The sequence below is a fragment of the Euprymna scolopes genome, chromosome 3 (genome assembly GCF_053919585.1).
Source record: "Euprymna scolopes isolate OS-2025 chromosome 3, ASM5391958v1, whole genome shotgun sequence".
In the NCBI taxonomy this organism is placed as follows: Eukaryota; Metazoa; Mollusca; class Cephalopoda; order Sepiida; family Sepiolidae; genus Euprymna; species Euprymna scolopes.
In genome coordinates this window covers 20,605,430-20,622,974 of record NC_136484.1, presented here as the reverse complement: position 1 = coordinate 20,622,974, position 17,545 = coordinate 20,605,430, and the positions used below count along the sequence as shown (strand labels likewise).

The following is a 17,545-nucleotide window of genomic DNA, read 5'->3' as shown; positions in this document are numbered from 1 at the left end:
TAAGAGAATATTGCTTAATTTTCAGGGATTATTGCTCAACTATATTTAAGGGAATATTGCTTAATTTTTAGGGATTATTGCTCAACTATATTTAAGGGAATATTGCTTAATTTTCAGGGATTATTACTCAACTATATTTAAGGGAATATTGCTTAATTTTCAGGGATTATTACTCAACTATATTTAAGGGAATATTGCTTAATTTTTAGGGATTATTGCTCAACTATATTTAAGGGAATATTGCTTAATTTTTAGGGATTATTACTCAACTATATTTAAGGGAATATTGCTTAATTTTTAGGGATTATTACTCAACTATATTTAAGAGAATATTGCTTAATTTTCAGGGATTATTGCTCAACTATATTTAAGGGAATATTGCTTAATTTTTAGGGATTATTGCTCAACTATATTTAAGGGAATATTGCTTAATTTTCAGGGATTATTACTCAACTATATTTAAGGGAATATTGCTTAATTTTCAGGGATTATTACTCAACTATATTTAAGGGAATATTGCTTAATTTTCAGGGATTATTGCTCAACTATATTTAAGGGAATATTGCTTAATTTTCAGGGATTATTACTCAACTATATTTAAGGGAATATTGCTTAATTTTGAGGGATTATTGCTAACTATATTTAAGGGAATATTGCTTAATTTTGAGGGATTATTGCTCAACTATATTTAAGGGAATATTGCTTAATTTTCAGGGATTATTGCTAACTATATTTAAGGGAATATTGCTTAATTTTGAGGGATTATTGCTCAACTATATTTAAGGGAATATTGCTTAATTTTGAGGGATTATTGCTAACTATATTTAAGGGAATATTGCTTAATTTTCAGGGATTATTACTCAACTATATTTAAGGGAATATTGCTTAATTTTCAGGGATTATTGCTAACTATATTTAAGGGAATATTGCTTAATTTTTAGGGATTATTGCTCAACTATATTTAAGGGAATATTGCTTAATTTTCAGGGATTATTACTCAACTATATTTAAGGGAATATTGCTTAATTTTCAGGGATTATTACTCAACTATATTTAAGGGAATATTGCTTAATTTTGAGGGATTATTGCTCAACTATATTTAAGGGAATATTGCTTAATTTTGAGGGATTATTGTTCAACTATATTTAAGGGAATATTGCTTAATTTTGAGGGATTATTGCTCAACTATATTTAAGAGAATATTGCTTAATTTTCAGGGATTATTGCTCAACTATATTTAAGGGAATATTGCTCGATTGGTGTTTAATGGATAGATTTCAATGTAAATCTGAAATATCTGAATTTTCAAATAGCAGTTGTGCCCATCTTTTGGCTCCTAAAAACTTTTTAAAACGAAACAAAGTAAAATTTGGGAAATATTTATTCATTCATGTTTAATATCTATTATTAAAATTTCACAAAAATCGGAGCTACCTGAATTTTAACTAAGGACCTCCACCCTCTTTATCTTCTTTCAATAAAACTAAATATAGGTCACCTTACAACCCTTTATACTCAGTAGCCATTTTAAAATTCATAATGATCAGTTATTTAGTTTAGAAGTGAATCCTGTACATAGACATGTATGAAGATACACACATACCTAATTTTATATATAAATAAAGACACAGAAGTAGTTAGATGTTTTTGAAACAGAAAAATTTGTTATATCCGTAAAAAAGAATTTTTTAAGCATTAAAATAAAAAAAAACATCTTATGTAAATGAGTAAAATAATTTAATAATTAAAAAAAAAAAATGTATTCAGAAAAAATTAGCAAAAAATGTTAACTTTTTTGCTTGTATAGTAATTGCTGGTCTGATACGTTTAATTTTCTAAGTAAATTTGGAAAGATTTTTTGGTACTTCTTCAATATGAGAACGAAATTCGTAAATCGAAATATTGAATTTAAAATAAAACCAATGGTATCTCCTTGATTGTCATGTCACAGTAATGAACATATCCAAATATTATGAAAAACGATAAGATAGAACATTAATTAATAATGAAAATAATTTTTGAAGACAATTAGCAAAAACCGAGTTCTGCTAAAAAAAAAGAAAAAAAAAACCTGTGACGCTGGATACGACGTCAAGAGGAGGAATATAAACACGGAGGGAAGTTTGGGACTCTTCAGCAAACGGCAAAAAAAAACGAAGAGTTCAAATCCTAACAAGGGAGGTAATTATTGTCTGAAAACTTTGAAAGTTTTAGGCCAATTTAATAAAACTCAGTTTTTGTTGTCTTCGAAAATTGTTTTCATTAATACGATGGGCGTGCAATAAGTAATACCCTTGACCCACTTCCCATAGCAGTAGAGCAACGAAACTTGGCACAGTTATTAGTCTTTCTCTACATAGGAACCACCCAGAATTATGCATTTCTCCCATCGTTTGATGATAGCTCTGGAGACCGTTTTTGTAGAACACTCCAGGTTGGTCCTCCAATCATGATGTGACTTCAGAAATCAAGGCTGCATCATCTGGGAAACGCTTTCCTTTCAAAAACAACTTCATGGCTGGGAAGAGTTGAAAGTCAGAGGGTGCAAGGTCAGAAGAGTAGGGAAGATGGGGAAGGATTTCATAACCACACACTCGTGCTTCTGATCTGGCGAGATGAGAGTTGTGGACCAGAACGTTGTCCTGCAGGAGGAGGGTATCTTTGCTGATCTTGCCCCGCCTCTTGATTTTGATAGCTTCCCTTAAATTCCTCAAAACACATCTCGTAATGAAATTTAGGACTACCATGGCACTCTATATAGGTCAGGCCAGTCTTCCAGCATTCCAGTGTGTGTAGTGATGGTATGCGCGCACATTAACAACCATATGAAAAGATTATAACGTGTAAGAAATTCTGCAGAAATAAGCAGGCTCTTTATTGGACGGTTTGGCCGCCCACGATTTTGTTTGAACCTATCAGATTACATGTTATTACTAACTACCGAGGATGTTCTTGGTGCCAAAATTATTTTTTCAGGTTGCCAGAATTCAACAAGATGCAGGCTAGAATGGACATCGAATTCTCACTTAAGGCTCAAAGCCTTGAAATTACTTTGTCTTTTTGAGACGTTTAATGCCCAAATGTGGGTCGAAATGTTATCATTTGCAAATACCAACGCCTTTATGTTATGTGAATTATTATATTTTTGCATACTGTTGTGCTGTGAATCAATTGATTTTCTTTATTACAATATGTCTGTCAGAGATGAAAAGGTCTACTGTTTGAGCTGGCAATTGTCCACCATTGGACTGTATCTACAGAGGACTCCTCGAGGCTACCAAACTTGCAGTATCCATCTTGGAAGATATCTCTCAATTCTTCAACCTGTGCAGTTCTTCATCAGCTGAGTTTTATACCCACCCTTTATTGAAGATGAACTATTATCCCTTTGGGGACGTTACGAGCCCATCATGGCAGATAGCTGAAGATGACACATCTTTTGCAATTTCGATCTTTTTGCTTTAATAAAATTTACATTGAAGTTTAAAAGGTGAGCTTGTTGTAACTCTGTTTGGTTTTCTTCCATTTTGCCAGACACAAAACATATGTGAGGATTTTCCTCACAGAGGTTTACCGAATTCCAACAGCTCAACTGCAGTCGCAGGGAGATGATAGTAGCCCAGTGGTTAACAACACAGATTGCCAACCTGGATGTGCCAAGTTTGAACTTGGTTCATTCCACAGAAACATTGTTACTTAAGGATGCTGGCAATAAATCATCATCAAGAATGATGCATAACAATAACTGCATTTGCAAATCGATAAAACTTTTTTTTGGGGGGGGGGGTCATACAAGATCTTTAAAATGACGCTTCTTTAATAGAAGTTATTTTATTTTTATGTCTTTACATAAAGGACTTCTGTTTTAGTTTGGTTTGTTATGGTAGACTATTTTGTGCATTATATAAGTGAGAACTAAGTTTAAATTTTATTGTTTTTATTTTCTTTTAATAGAAAGCAAACAATTTTTTTGGTATTTGTTTTGATATAATAAAACAAAGCAGAAAATCAACTCAGTATAATTTGCAATAAAAAAAGGAAATAAAAAAGGTTAATAAAAACATCATAAGCACAAGTAAACGACTGAAGGAAATAAAGGAATGTATTTCACATGAAGAACTTAATTACATGTAAATGATATGCAGACCAGACAAAATTTATACAAGCTAGATTACTTCCCTTTAATGAAGGTGATGCCCTTTTCTCTTCCCTGCAACCTCTTTCCCAGAGAAGAGATTTTGCGAGCCTGTCTTTGCTCTATCATTATTTTCATGGCAACTATTCTCTGAGCTCCTATCTATGACCCCTCCTGCCAAACTTTCACAAAAAAACACTCAACTAGCTGCAACCACTATCAACAATTTCCCCCCACTATCATAAATCTGAAAGCAAATACCATGAATAGAGGTTCTTACATAAAACTGCCCGCTTATGGAACAGTGTTCCACTGGCCTGCTTCTTGACCGACTAAAATATGGTCGTTTTCAAGTCCAATATAAACAAGTTCCTGCTGAGCTGTCTCCTTAAATAATTCAATTCTACTCAATTCACCACTTTACATTCATTAATCTTTATCCCCAAGTGGTCTTTGGGCCTTGATAATTGATGACTCCTTTGTTTAAAAAAGATGTTTAAGAAAAGTAGTTAAGTAAGGAAAGAAGTTTCTATTCTAAAAGTTTTCTTACTAGAACAAATATTTATAGAAAGGAACTGACACAAATTAAAATATGTTCAAACTAATAACATAATGGAAGGAGGAAACAAATGGGCTAGTTTGAATCGAATATCAATATTTCTATTTGAGTCTCACTTTGAGAATCTTTGTGAAAGTTTGGCAAGGGGGACCATAGATTGGAGCTCAGACGAGCACTTGCCATTAAAATAATGATAGAGCAGAAACAAGCTTGCAACATATGCTCTGTGGAAAAGAGGTTGCAGGGTAGAGAAAAGGGTATCCCCTACTAGGCTACAACAGGGTCCTGACAATATTTTTCGGACACTTGGAAAAAAGTACTTCAAGGTGGTTACTTGTGCCAAAAACTTTTGAGATTGTAAGTACGTAGTTGAGTAAAAATCCACTCTACTAGTGTAATCATTTTCTTAGTTTGGCTTTGCTAATTTTAGTTTTTTGTGATTTTTGTGAAAACTTGCGTGACACTATTTTTCGGACATGACAAAAAAATCCTATTTTATTAAGAGCTATGTTCATGTATATGTTGCTGTATGCAAATTTTCTGCTTGTACACTTAGCTGTCATCATTAGAACCAATTATCTGTTGTATTCTACTGGCAAAACAATTAAGTTTAATGACATAAAATGCATTCAAAAGAAGTCGTTTGTTTGGCATGGAAGAAGCGGGAAGATGGCCTCAGCATCAGAAGGATCGTCATGGATTTGAAGCTGTCAAAATCAATGGTCGAATACATGCTGAAGACAAACTCCGAGTGGAAAAAGAAGAGAGAATGGAAAAGATCAATTGGCAAGAGGACTGAAAGGAGAATGAAGAGGACTGTGACACTGCTTTTGACATCTGGAGAAAAAGTTACAGCAAAAAAAGTGAAGGAGAAATGTGAACTGGATGTAAACGTCTGAACAGTACGAAGAACACTGCATAGGATTGGTTTGAAGTATGCAAAGGCTAAGAAAAAATTACACTAACAAAGAAACACAAAGGAGCAAGACTGGAGAGTGTTAAAAGGTGGTTAACAAAGCATATTGACTTTAAGAAGGTTATATTTACTGATGAGAAGTGTTTCAAGTTTGATGGGCCCAATGGATGGTGTACTTGGTCGAGAAGGAGTGAGTCTGTTGTACTGAACAAACGACAGATGGAAGGAGGAGGAGTTATGGTCTGGGGCATGATCTTTGCTAATGGAAATATATGGTTTGAGTGGCTGAAAGGACGACAGAACAGCGAAAGCTACAAACAGTTGCTGGACGAGAAAGCCCTACCAAGGATAAGAAGAGAGATGGAGAATGATTTCGTTCTACAGCAAGACAATTGCAGCATCTATGTGTCAAAACTCATGAAAGAATGGATGGCTCAAGTGAATATGACTACTTTGGAATAGCCTGCAAAAAGCCCAGATCGAAATTTAATAGAAAATGTTTGAGAAATGCTTGCACAACTTGTCTATGATGGACCTGAAATAACAAAATAGGCTCAACTATGGGAACGAATACTAGATGCCAAAAAACAACTAATAGAGAAACGTAGAGATGTTATTGTGCATATCTTTGATCATATGAAGAGAGATTGATAAAAGTTATTAAGAAGAAAGGTGATATTACAGACTATTAACAGTTTTTCAACGATGTCCGAAAAATAATGTTGCGTGTGTTTTGTAAAAAATGATGAAAATTAAATATTTTCCTTACCTAATCGATTTTCTTCTATTTTTATTACAGGTATTGTCTTTATATGTTTATTCTATTCTATTGAAGGAATTTCGCCACTCTATGGTACTCGGAAAGTCAAATACTAAAGTGTCCGAAAAATATTGTTGGGCCTTTTTAAGTCTATTTCGAACTCCCAGATGTGGCAACAGTACTCCTTGGAGGTTTACAAGTTTGGTTACCTTGTGATACTGTTTAGAGCATAGGAAAGAGCAGGTTCTAGTGTAATTTCAAGAGGTAGTTGTGAATGGGGTTAAGTTCAAGGACATTATGTTATTATAAACCAGCAGAGAATTACCATTGTCGATCGAGAGGGGAGTCTACTAGACATGTGTAAGCTATGTGATCATGTATGGAAGTGGATTGGCTTAAGAAACAAAGAAAAAAAAAAGACTTGATCAGGGGTTAGTTAAAAAGTCAATTCCTAAAAGCCATTTAACACATGCTTGTGTGTAAAATGTTAAACCAAATAGGATTATTATTCCCTCCTGCACAATATTTTTAGCCTAAAAAATTTTTTAAAATCCAATTTCATAATTACTTTTAAGCTTGTTTCTTCTACACTGCCCCACCACCGCAAAAAAAAAAAATCCCTTACGTAATTTATTAATCTGAATAAAGTAAATAAAGCAATAATGAGAAATATGAATTTTAATGTTCATGTTGTAATACATCTTTTATAATATATTATATAAAGTTAGGTATGTGTATATGTTTGTATATTTGTATCTGCTTACATTAACCACAAAAAACACATGCTGTGGACAGAGAGAGCAGAAAAGCAGAGGCAGAAGTAAAACAAGTTTCGGTATTTGTACATTAAACTGTACAAGTACCCAAGTTTCAATACTCAACATTGTCTGCTACATATATCACAGACAATGCAAGCCAACTGTTGACCTGAAAAGTCACCTTTGGACTTATGGACGTGGTTTGGGTGTCACTAACGATTCACCCAGCAACTGCAGTGAAAATGGTCATGAGCATTGAGATGACTAGCATCTGTTAATATGAAGTAATCGCCATATTTGTATGTATAGGATTCACTCCTAAACTAATTAACTGGTCATTATGAATTTTGGAACAAAGCATAAGCTATATTTAGTTAAATTTAGTTTTATGCAACAACAATAAAAAGGCGATGGAAGACCTTTGTGATAAATTAACTCTGATTTTTGTGAAATTTTAACAATAGATCTAGTACCATCTATAACGTTGTCTGGGAACCAACACATTGTATGGTCAGTCGCAAAGTAGACAAAGAATAGAAAAAAACTTCAACTCACATTTTCTTTGTCACAACATTTATTTCCTCATTATTATGGCTGTGATGCCACCCACATGATCTCAAACATTATCTCCGTCTCTAACGTGATCTCCTTTTTAAAGTCTTTATTTTTCCCTACTGGTCACATCATTTTACATGCCTTTGCATCCTCGCTATGTTACATGTTAATTACTAAATATTTTCCAATCATAAGATTAAGTATCATTACATGATGATTTCGATTTTTGTAAGAAGGCATTAATGTGATGCAAAACTTTTGGGGGAAATCAATTTTACCTATCCAGAGAGGAGTATTCTAATTAATATATAAAACTAGACATTTATCCCGTTAAAATTGGGCAAAAGTTACATTCCATTAAAATAAGTGCTTTATGCCAAATTGATGGTTAAATATGGTTACATTTGTGCTCATGTTTGCATCAAATAATAATCCTTATTAATCTCTAATTAGGCATCAACCAGATACCATAATATTTACTTTGCTATCATAAAGGTCCATACAAAATTTCGGTTAGATCAGTTTAGTAGTTTAAAAGAAAAAGTGGAAAAGAGAAAATATAATATGGCAGGATTGAAAAGGTAAATCTATAAACCGTTTAAGCTGGCTAATCAAACTTCAATTCTGACAAACCAACTATGATTTATTAATTACAAGAGAATAATGTGCTTTGCTACAATTTTTTTTTAAATCCTTAATCCAATGTAGTAATTTTCTAATATATAGAAATTCTTAAATAGTCACCTTTAAAAAAAAAATCAGCTAAAAAGAATAATTCTTTATTCTATAAGTAAGAGTTATATTTCTTAATTGATTTTTTTTTTATAGTTTCCTGTTATATTTTCTAATTCCTTTTTTTTTATAAACAAAAGCAAAACTTTATTTGTAATTTAAACACTGGTGGATTGATCTTTTTTTTTCTTACATCTTGTTTCGTTCTCATTAAATCAAAACAGGATCAGCTTTTAGCTTAAGTACTGAACCAAACACAAAAAAAAAACAAAAAAAAATGTAAATATTTTTAATGTAGGAAATAGAAATATTAAAAGAAATTTTAACGTAATGGATCCTGGGTCAGTACAGTTAGTTACTTATAAATGGAATAATTTTTAAGTGAAAAAAAAAAGAAAGCTTATTTATACTGAATCTCAAAATAAAATAACAGGAAAACTAGATATACTTACTTATCAGTGAAATATACAAGTGTACAAGAAAAGATGAAAATAAATAAAATTTTATTAATAAAAAAAACCCCGTTAATTTACCATTTGGAATCCACAAACTTCCAGCCAGCATGTCTTTTTTTTAGAAGAAAGATAACCTTTTATGACATGTTGGCTTAACACAAATGTCTTTTGGAGTTCGGGGACTCTAAAAAGTAATTTGTTATTTTTTTTAATTCTACTTGCCTATTTTCTATTACTTTTGGTGTATATTACTAATTGATGCTTCTATATTGAACAAACAAATCAAAATATTAGAATTCAAGTAAAACAAATGTTACCTACATAATTGTCATGTCACAAATAGTAACATATCCAAAAATTACAACAAACGATAAGGTAGAAAAATAATTATTAATGAAAAAAGGAATTTGCTAAATAGTGAAATCACTTGTATTATGCTTACTAAAAATGAGATAAGTTTACAGGGGAGATAATTAATTTCTGCAGCTTACGTCACATAATTCAAAATGTCAGACAAATTTTATTCGCCATCGAAAACTGTTTATCAATTATTTTTCTGCCTCATGGTTTTTCGTAATTTTTGAATATGTAACTATTTGCAACATGACAATTACGTAGGTACTATTTGTTTTACTTGATTTTCAAATTTCATTGGTATAATATAAAAGCACCTAATATTTTTCATTGAATAAGTAAGTATACCCATAAGTTTTCCTGCTACTTTTTTATAGCTGACATCTTTCATTAAAACATCAATATAAATAAGCAAACCCCCTCCCATCAAAATAAGAGTAATAAAAAAAAAATGTAGAACATGTAATAAATGACAAAAATCAAAAGCAGAAACGCATGAAGCACATATCAAATGCAAACAGAAAAAATAATGTAATATAACACAATTTACAAACAAAACAAGAAAATGTCATTCAAAAGGCAGAAAGCAAAAATGCAAAAACATTGATCAGAAGAACAGGCAACATAAAGTCCGCAGCAAACGGTGTCAGAAAAAAAAAATTGCATTTATACTTAATTATTTTTTGCATGAAATAATAAAATATTATTTCATTGTTTTGAATTTGTTTTTAGTATAAAAAAAATATACTACTTCATGAAATATTTATTAATTTCTTTTTTTTTTTTTTTTTTTGAAAAAAAATGAAATAATTTTTTTATCTGACATTGTTTGCTGCGAACATAGAGTCGCCTATTTTTCTGCATCATTCATTTCTTTAGTATCACATGATTTTTTATGGTCAGATGTACAACATTCAAATACTCATTTAGACAGTCATATGAAATATTTTTATGAATAAAGAATGAAAAATTAACAAACCAGACAATCATATCAGCTGACAAATTCTAATGTTTTGTTAGTCAAGAAAATATTGTAATCACTTTCAAAACTATCAGAAAAAAAATGAGTCTTTTAAAAAAATTATTATTTCAATAAAAAAAAAACTTTCTTTAAAATAATTTCAACAATAATAGGAATAATACAAATACTACATTTATAATCATTATGTGTTTAAATCATTGATGCATATGGTTTTGTTATTTTGAATTTGTTTTTTGTATTATAAAATATATGAAATATTTATTAATTCCATTTTTTTGGATAAATAAAATAATTTTTAATCTGACACCGTTTGCCGCAGATATCGAGTAGCCTGTTCTTTTAATTCACCAAACAAAAAACAAAAAAAAAAGTATCAACTTACATCGTCTGTTGAATCACGATCATCCACCATGTCTGTGTCTAGTTCATCATCATTGGTGTCACTTTCATCATCAACTTCCTCTTCTTCTTCTTCCTCCTCTTCTTCATCAAAATGCTGAATAAGGAAATAGGAAAATTAATCACTAATACCCATGAACTGATGACAAACCAGCAGTGAATTAAATTCATTGTTCTTTAATGGGTTTCAAAATCATGAAGTATCCATCAAAATTAAGCCAGGGAGGTAACTGTTTTTAAAAGGATATACATTTCATTTATTTTATAGTAGCACAATATTGGGTTTGAATGATACAAATGTAAAAAAACTCTTACCAAAAACAGGGATTAAAAAAGTACTTAGTGGTTATCTGTGGTAACACCAGTGCTGTAGAGTTGGCACAAATTTAAGTTCTTCTTTGTTATTGTAGCAAAATTAAAAAATTAAAATATTGAATTTCAAGTGAAATCAATGGTGTCTACTGAATTGTCATGTCACAGTAGCGAAGATATCCAAAAATTACAAAAAATGATCAGATAGAAAATTAAATATTAATAAAAATAGTTTTCGAAAAATGCTCAATCTGTATATAAATTAATAGCATCAAGCCAGGGGAAGTAACTCAGACCGACTTGTTACAATAATGGTGTCATGCAATCATCTGTTTGTACAAAGTACATGTTTTATGTAATAATGTGGAAATATTTTAATTAATTATGACATGACAATTAGGTAGATAATATTGCTTATTGTTGAAATTGATGAAAACAGTAAGTAGTTATTGTTTTTTGAATGAATAACAAAGAAGAACACAAATTTATTGCTTTAGAAATCATGTCGAAAAAACTGACAGACTTCATACAAAGAAAAATATTGAATTTAAAAACCCTGGTAAATGATTGGAATCAAAGATTTTTGCTTTTTAAAAATGGGGAATCAGAGTTTGGTCTACCAAGCCCAGACCTATATATACCACCATTGGCAAATAGTGCAAAAATATGGATATATATTCTATTTTTAACTTAATCTGGGTCATGGCTTACGTTTTACAGTTGTAAATGAAAATACCATTTGTATATATAAATGTATAAAAACGCGCAAGAAAGTAAAATCATTTCTTCAAAAATATATTTGAAACTGTCAAACAAGATTAGTAAAAATATACATATATATCATTCAGATATGATAGTGTTTGAATATATGATTAAGTGTAAGTTTTACTCATTTAGAACTGTTTTATACGTTCACCGCTCACTCATTTTGCGAACAAATTTCAAACAATTTTAAAGTTCATAGGTCTCCTTTCTCATCTATATCTTGAAAAAATTTTCCTTCAGTAAAACAAAAGTTATAATAAAATTATTGTGTTCAAAAATTCTCAGAATTTATAAAGAACGGAGAGACGTTTTTTTTTTTATTAGCTGTTAGTTACCATAGTAACCAAATCTATTATGCTACATCAAATCAGCTGGAAACAGCGGAGATGATGACATAATATAGATATTAAAAAAAAAAAACTTTTGCTAATAATTCACCGCTGTCCTGTACTGTCACTCATAATGCACTGTTGCTGTACTCAAACGCTAACCGACCTTTCACCTTCGCTCGTTAGTAAAAACTGACTGCTGAATGAACACCACAATTCAGAGAGAGAAAAAGAGAGAATCAAAAAGAGAAAGACAGAGGTTACAAGTGAAACAGAAAGAAAATATTATTTCAAAGCAAAGCCTGGAAAAATCATGGATTAGATAGAAAAATGTGAGCATGAAAAGTAACATGGATAAGATTAAATATAGAAAAATAAAAGGTCTAGTTGTTAAAACTGGTAGAGAAAAGATGATACTCTAATAAAAAATATAAATTTATAACTTAAAATATTGCAGCATTAAGAATTTTAAAAAAATTCAATTTAACATTATATAATCAATTCTTAATACTGCAATATTTTAAGTTATAAATTTGTATTTTTTTCTAAAATATCTTGTCTTTTTCTTTTCCAGTTTTAACAACTAATCTTTTTACTTTTTTAAGTTTAATCTTTTCCATAGCTACCAACGTAATAGATGTACTGAGACTAAAGCTGCTTTCAGGACTGCCAGCAACCATTGTAAAAGAGTAATAAAAAATGCAAGAGAGCTATATGCTAAGTCCGTTAAATCCAAAATAGCTGAGCAGTGGCTTGGTTCCCACCAGTTTTGGCAAATAGCAAATAGGATCCTGAACAGAAGCGTGCGTTCTATCCCAACCATCATAAATGGACCTGAGGTCATCTCGTCAGCATCAGACAAGGCCAAACTATTTGCCAAGAACTTTGCAGCAAATTCTACCCTATGCGATGAAGGCCATCAACTCCCCATATTTCCTCCTATAACAGACAACATGCTACGCAACATACAAATATCTGTGCGTGAGGTCGCCAAGCTAATCAAGAATCTTGATTCTAGTAAAGCAACTGGCCTTGACGGCATTCCAGTTATAGTGCTGAAAAAGCTCCAACTAGAACTTGCCCCCATACTTACAAAACTGTTTAAGCGTTGCCTTAAGGAGAAGTGCTTTCCAATACCCTGGAAAACCTCATCAGTATGCCCTGTATTTAAGAATTCAGGTGAAAAGTCATCTCCCTCTCAGTACAGACCAATAAGTCTCCTGTGTGTGATGAGTAAGTTGTTGAAATCCATATTAAATAAAGAAGTAGTCAACCACCTCAGCAGAAACAACCTTCTTAGTGATCTGCAATATAGTTTCCGCTCTGCAAGATCTACAGCAGATGTGCTAATGGTTATATCTCATAGGATTAGTGAATCTCTTGACATATCGAAGGCCTTCGATAAGGTATGGCATAAGGGCCTACTTTACAAGATTTCCAGTTACGGTATCACTGGTAATGTTTTCTCAATCATTAAATCATTTCTCTCCGATAAGTTCATAAGAGTAGTGGTTGATGGGCAGAAATCAGAGGCCCACAGTATTAATGCTGGAGTCCCTCAGGGGTCCATTCTGCGCCCAACTCTCTTCCTGATCTACATCAATGATCTCCCAAAACACATACTTAAATCATTTGTTGACATCTATGCTGATGACACGACCATCTATGGCAGCACATCAAAGGTCGTAAATGACAAGGTTCTCTAATTCTCTCTCTTCTGATCTTGAGCGCGTGGTACAGTGGGAGAAGAAGTGGCTGGTTACTTTTAATGCATCCAAAACTAAGCTTCTATCCTTACATCATCAACGCTCTGATCCCCATCTGGCATCAATTGAAATGGATGGCTCTCGTCTTGGGAAGGCTCCATGTTTTGATAAGCTTTTGGGTTTGACCTTTACTCCTGATCTGAAATGGAACACGTACATCAGGTCTGTTGCCAAAGACGCTGGGAAAATGGTGGGACCCTTCTACCGCTCCAGAAGATATCTCACTACTGATGCAATTTTCTATCTGTATAAAAGCCAAGTACGTCCAATGATGGAGTACTGCTGCCACATCTGGGCAGGAGCTGCTAAAAACGCTCTATCCTTCCTTGACAGAGTACAAAATAGACTTCGTAGCTTAGCGGGGGATGCCCTTTTCTCTTCCCTGCGGCCTCTCTCCTACAGAAGAGACGTTGTGAGCCTGTCTTTGTTTTATCGTTATTTCCATGGCAAGTGTTCATCTGAGCTCCAATCTCTCGTTCCCCCTTGCCAATCTTTCATGAGAAACACCCGTCTGGCTGAAACTACTATCAATAATTTTCCCCACTCTCTATCTGTGCCTAAATGCAAACGTAGATTCCATGAACAAAGCTTCTTTCTTAGAAATGCATGCTTGTGGAACTCTCTTCCATTTGCCTGTTTCCCACCTGACTACAACTTGGATGTCTTCAAGTCCAACATAAACAAATTCCTGACAAACCGCCCTCTTAAGTAAGACACTCTATCAAATCTCCAATACTAATGATTACTACAATACTATCTCATTGATTACTGTACACGCAATAACCATTATCCCTGAGTGGCCTCCGGGCCTTGGTAAGTGGTTACCTACATGTAAAAAAAAAAAACTATATTACTTTTCATACTCACATTTTTCTATGTAATTTATATACACACATATGTGTGTGTGTGTGTATGATTGTTAATCTGTTGAATTTGAACTCTGTAAAAATTCTAGTTATTTATAAAGCATTTAACTAATCTCTAAGAAGAAAAAAAAACAACTGTGGGCTTCTTCATTATTAGAGTGAAATTCAAAAATTGAATTTCAAGTAGAACCAATCGTATCTACTTTATTGTCATGTTACAATAATGAACAGATCCAAAAATTACAAAAAACGATAAACGAAAATTATTAATGAAAAGTTTTCAAAAACAATTAGTGAAAACTGAGTTTTGCTAAATTTGCCTAAGATTTGCAAACTTTCAGAAAATACTTACCTCCCTTGTTATTTGAACTCCCATTTTTTTTTTTTTTAGCAAAACTCAATTTTCACTAGTTTTCTTTGAAAACTATTTTCATTATTAATTAATTTTTTACTTTATCGTTTTGCATAATTTTTGGATATGTTCATTACTGTGACATGTCAATTAAGTAGATACCATTGGTTCTACTTGAAATTCAATATTTCGATTTTTGCTATTATAATGAAGAAGCACCAACAACTGAAAAGAAGAATCTGGAAAAAAAACATGGGAATATATATTTTACTAATAGGGCTACCTGGTGCTCTGAATAAGAAAATACAAGAGTTAAAAAGTTTCTCTTGCTAGAAATCCTTGAGTTAATTTATGAACGCATCCCTCCCATTGACTTACTTTCTCAGTCATGTGCAAAGTTCAGCAACTGAATTGAAAAAAAAAAAAAAACCCCTAAAAAAAGACATCATTTGCTGACTGACCATTTGATTTAGTTTTAGCTTTGTTCTTTGCCCATTCACCAATGTTAAATATTGATGTTGGTAGGTTTATTGCTATATATGTATATATTAATTAGTACATATTCGTACTGAGGAATGATGTGCTGTAGACGTAAAAGTCAGCAAAATGTTTGACCATGCCTGTAATCATGTGAAAATGAAGTTAATGTTACTTAGACATATCTAACGTAAGATGTGAATTACAGAGATACATATGAGCAGTTTAGAAGTGGCTGAACTGAGAACATGTTTTAAAAATGGTTTAATGAAATAATAACATAATTAAGTGATGTCCTTAACATGTAATTGACTCTCTCTTCACTACTCTTTGACCTTTCAGCCAGAAAATGATCATTTGGTTCAATAAATCTTTCGGTCACAAAAAAGCAGTTTGTGTAAATAATTAAATAATTATATTAATACAGCATGTTGAACAACTTTTCTTTTTTTGATCATGACATTGCAACATAGTTATGACTAATTATCAGTTGGGAAAGAAGGATCATAGTGCCAGCAGCTTCAGCAAAGATATGAATTTAATAACTAATATCAAATGACTATGTAACACCAATAAGAACAAACAAATATTGTTTCCACAACTCCTCTCTGATGACCTCATAAAATACGCTTAAATATGATATTTTAATTTGTCCAGATTTTGTATATATTATTATAGAGTCGTGATTTCAAAAGTAAAAAAATGTATTTGGGTGCCATCAGTTAGAATTGAAACCGAAAGTAAAACTGTAGCATTCAAAGCTGGTGATGTTACCACTGTACCAACATGACTTGCATGTGAACTGATTAAAAATAAACTAAGATGAATGTGCAACACATATCACAATCTTTTCAATTTTGACCCATTTTGACCCCTTAAAACTATTTTAACTGGCTAAAGACCCATAAAAGAATGGTCTATAAAAAATCCAATCACTTGAGGCCCTTAACATCGCTCTGCAACTTTTAGTTTCGGAAGAGATAGAGTTTGAAAATATGGAGACAGACAGACAGACATAGTGAGTTTTATAAATTAGATTTATTACACTGGTCAACAAATTTTCATTTTTTTCCTTTGGCAGACCATCTAGGAGTGTTTTCTGGGGTTTTGAAGGTCGCTGATTACGAATATAACATTGGTTTTGCCAGATTGGCTCTAGTTTAGAAGATACTGATAGCCCCAAATAAGCCTAAACTGCTAAAATTCTCCCTGAAATACTTCAATATAGAAGCAGTAAATAATAATTTTCTGATATTATTGAATCATTATAATGATTATGTATATATTGAAGTATTTCAGGGAGAATTTTTATATAATTATTTATATAGGGAGAATTTTTATATAATTATATACTGTAATTACTTAATAACATGTTCCATAAATATAGTTGCAGTATAAATTAAACAGTAATTAAGAATTTTCTTTTTAATTCCACAGTTGAAAATGAGTTCCAGAGAGAAAATGAGTTCTTCTAGAAGATGTTGCAGATATGAACAGGATGTCTTTTGTTACATCTGTGGACAGTATATGATGGCACAACAAAAGAGGAATATTACAGACTTTGTCAAGAGGGCGTACAAAGCGTACTTCGATATGATACTTGGTGACCAAGACAAGTCTTGGGCCCCACATATGGTGTGCAAAACCTGTGTAGAAAGTGGACCAACGGTAAGCTGAAGTTGAAGTTTGCTGTACCAATGGTGTGGAGAGAGCCCAACAATCATTTTGATGACTGCTATTTCTGTCTCAATGACATGATGGGGTTTAACAAGCACAAGAAAGCAAATTGGCAGTATCCGAGCCTGGATTCTGCTATCCGTCCTGTTGCGCACTCTGAGGATCTACCTGTGCCTGTTTTCACCAGTTTGCCTGAAATCGATGAAACCGAAGAGATTCCAGCTGATCTTTCAATATCAAGTGATGATAGCTGTAGTGACTATGAAGAACCCTCAAATGGCCCTCAGCTTTTCAATCAATCTGAACTTAATGACCTAGTGCGAGACCTTTGTTTGTCGATGGAGCAGTCTGAAGTTCTTGCATCACGACTCCAAGAGAAAAAACATTCTTGATTCT

General features: G+C 32.3%; 1 protein-coding gene across 3 annotated transcripts in view; it reads right to left on the bottom strand.

Moving 5' to 3' along the window:
- Positions 1 to 17,545, bottom strand: part of LOC145253591 (anaphase-promoting complex subunit 15-like) — a 64,465-nt gene that overhangs the window by 36,688 nt on the left and 10,232 nt on the right. For all 3 annotated transcript variants that reach the window (XR_013863760.1, XM_080112948.1, XM_080112949.1), the window contains exon 3: positions 10,589 to 10,702. Coding sequence is in view for 2 of the 3 variants with exons in the window: in XM_080112948.1 (XP_079969074.1) it covers positions 10,589 to 10,702 (114 nt within the window). In the remaining variant the exon portion in view is untranslated. The remainder of the gene's footprint in view (positions 1 to 10,588; positions 10,703 to 17,545) is intronic.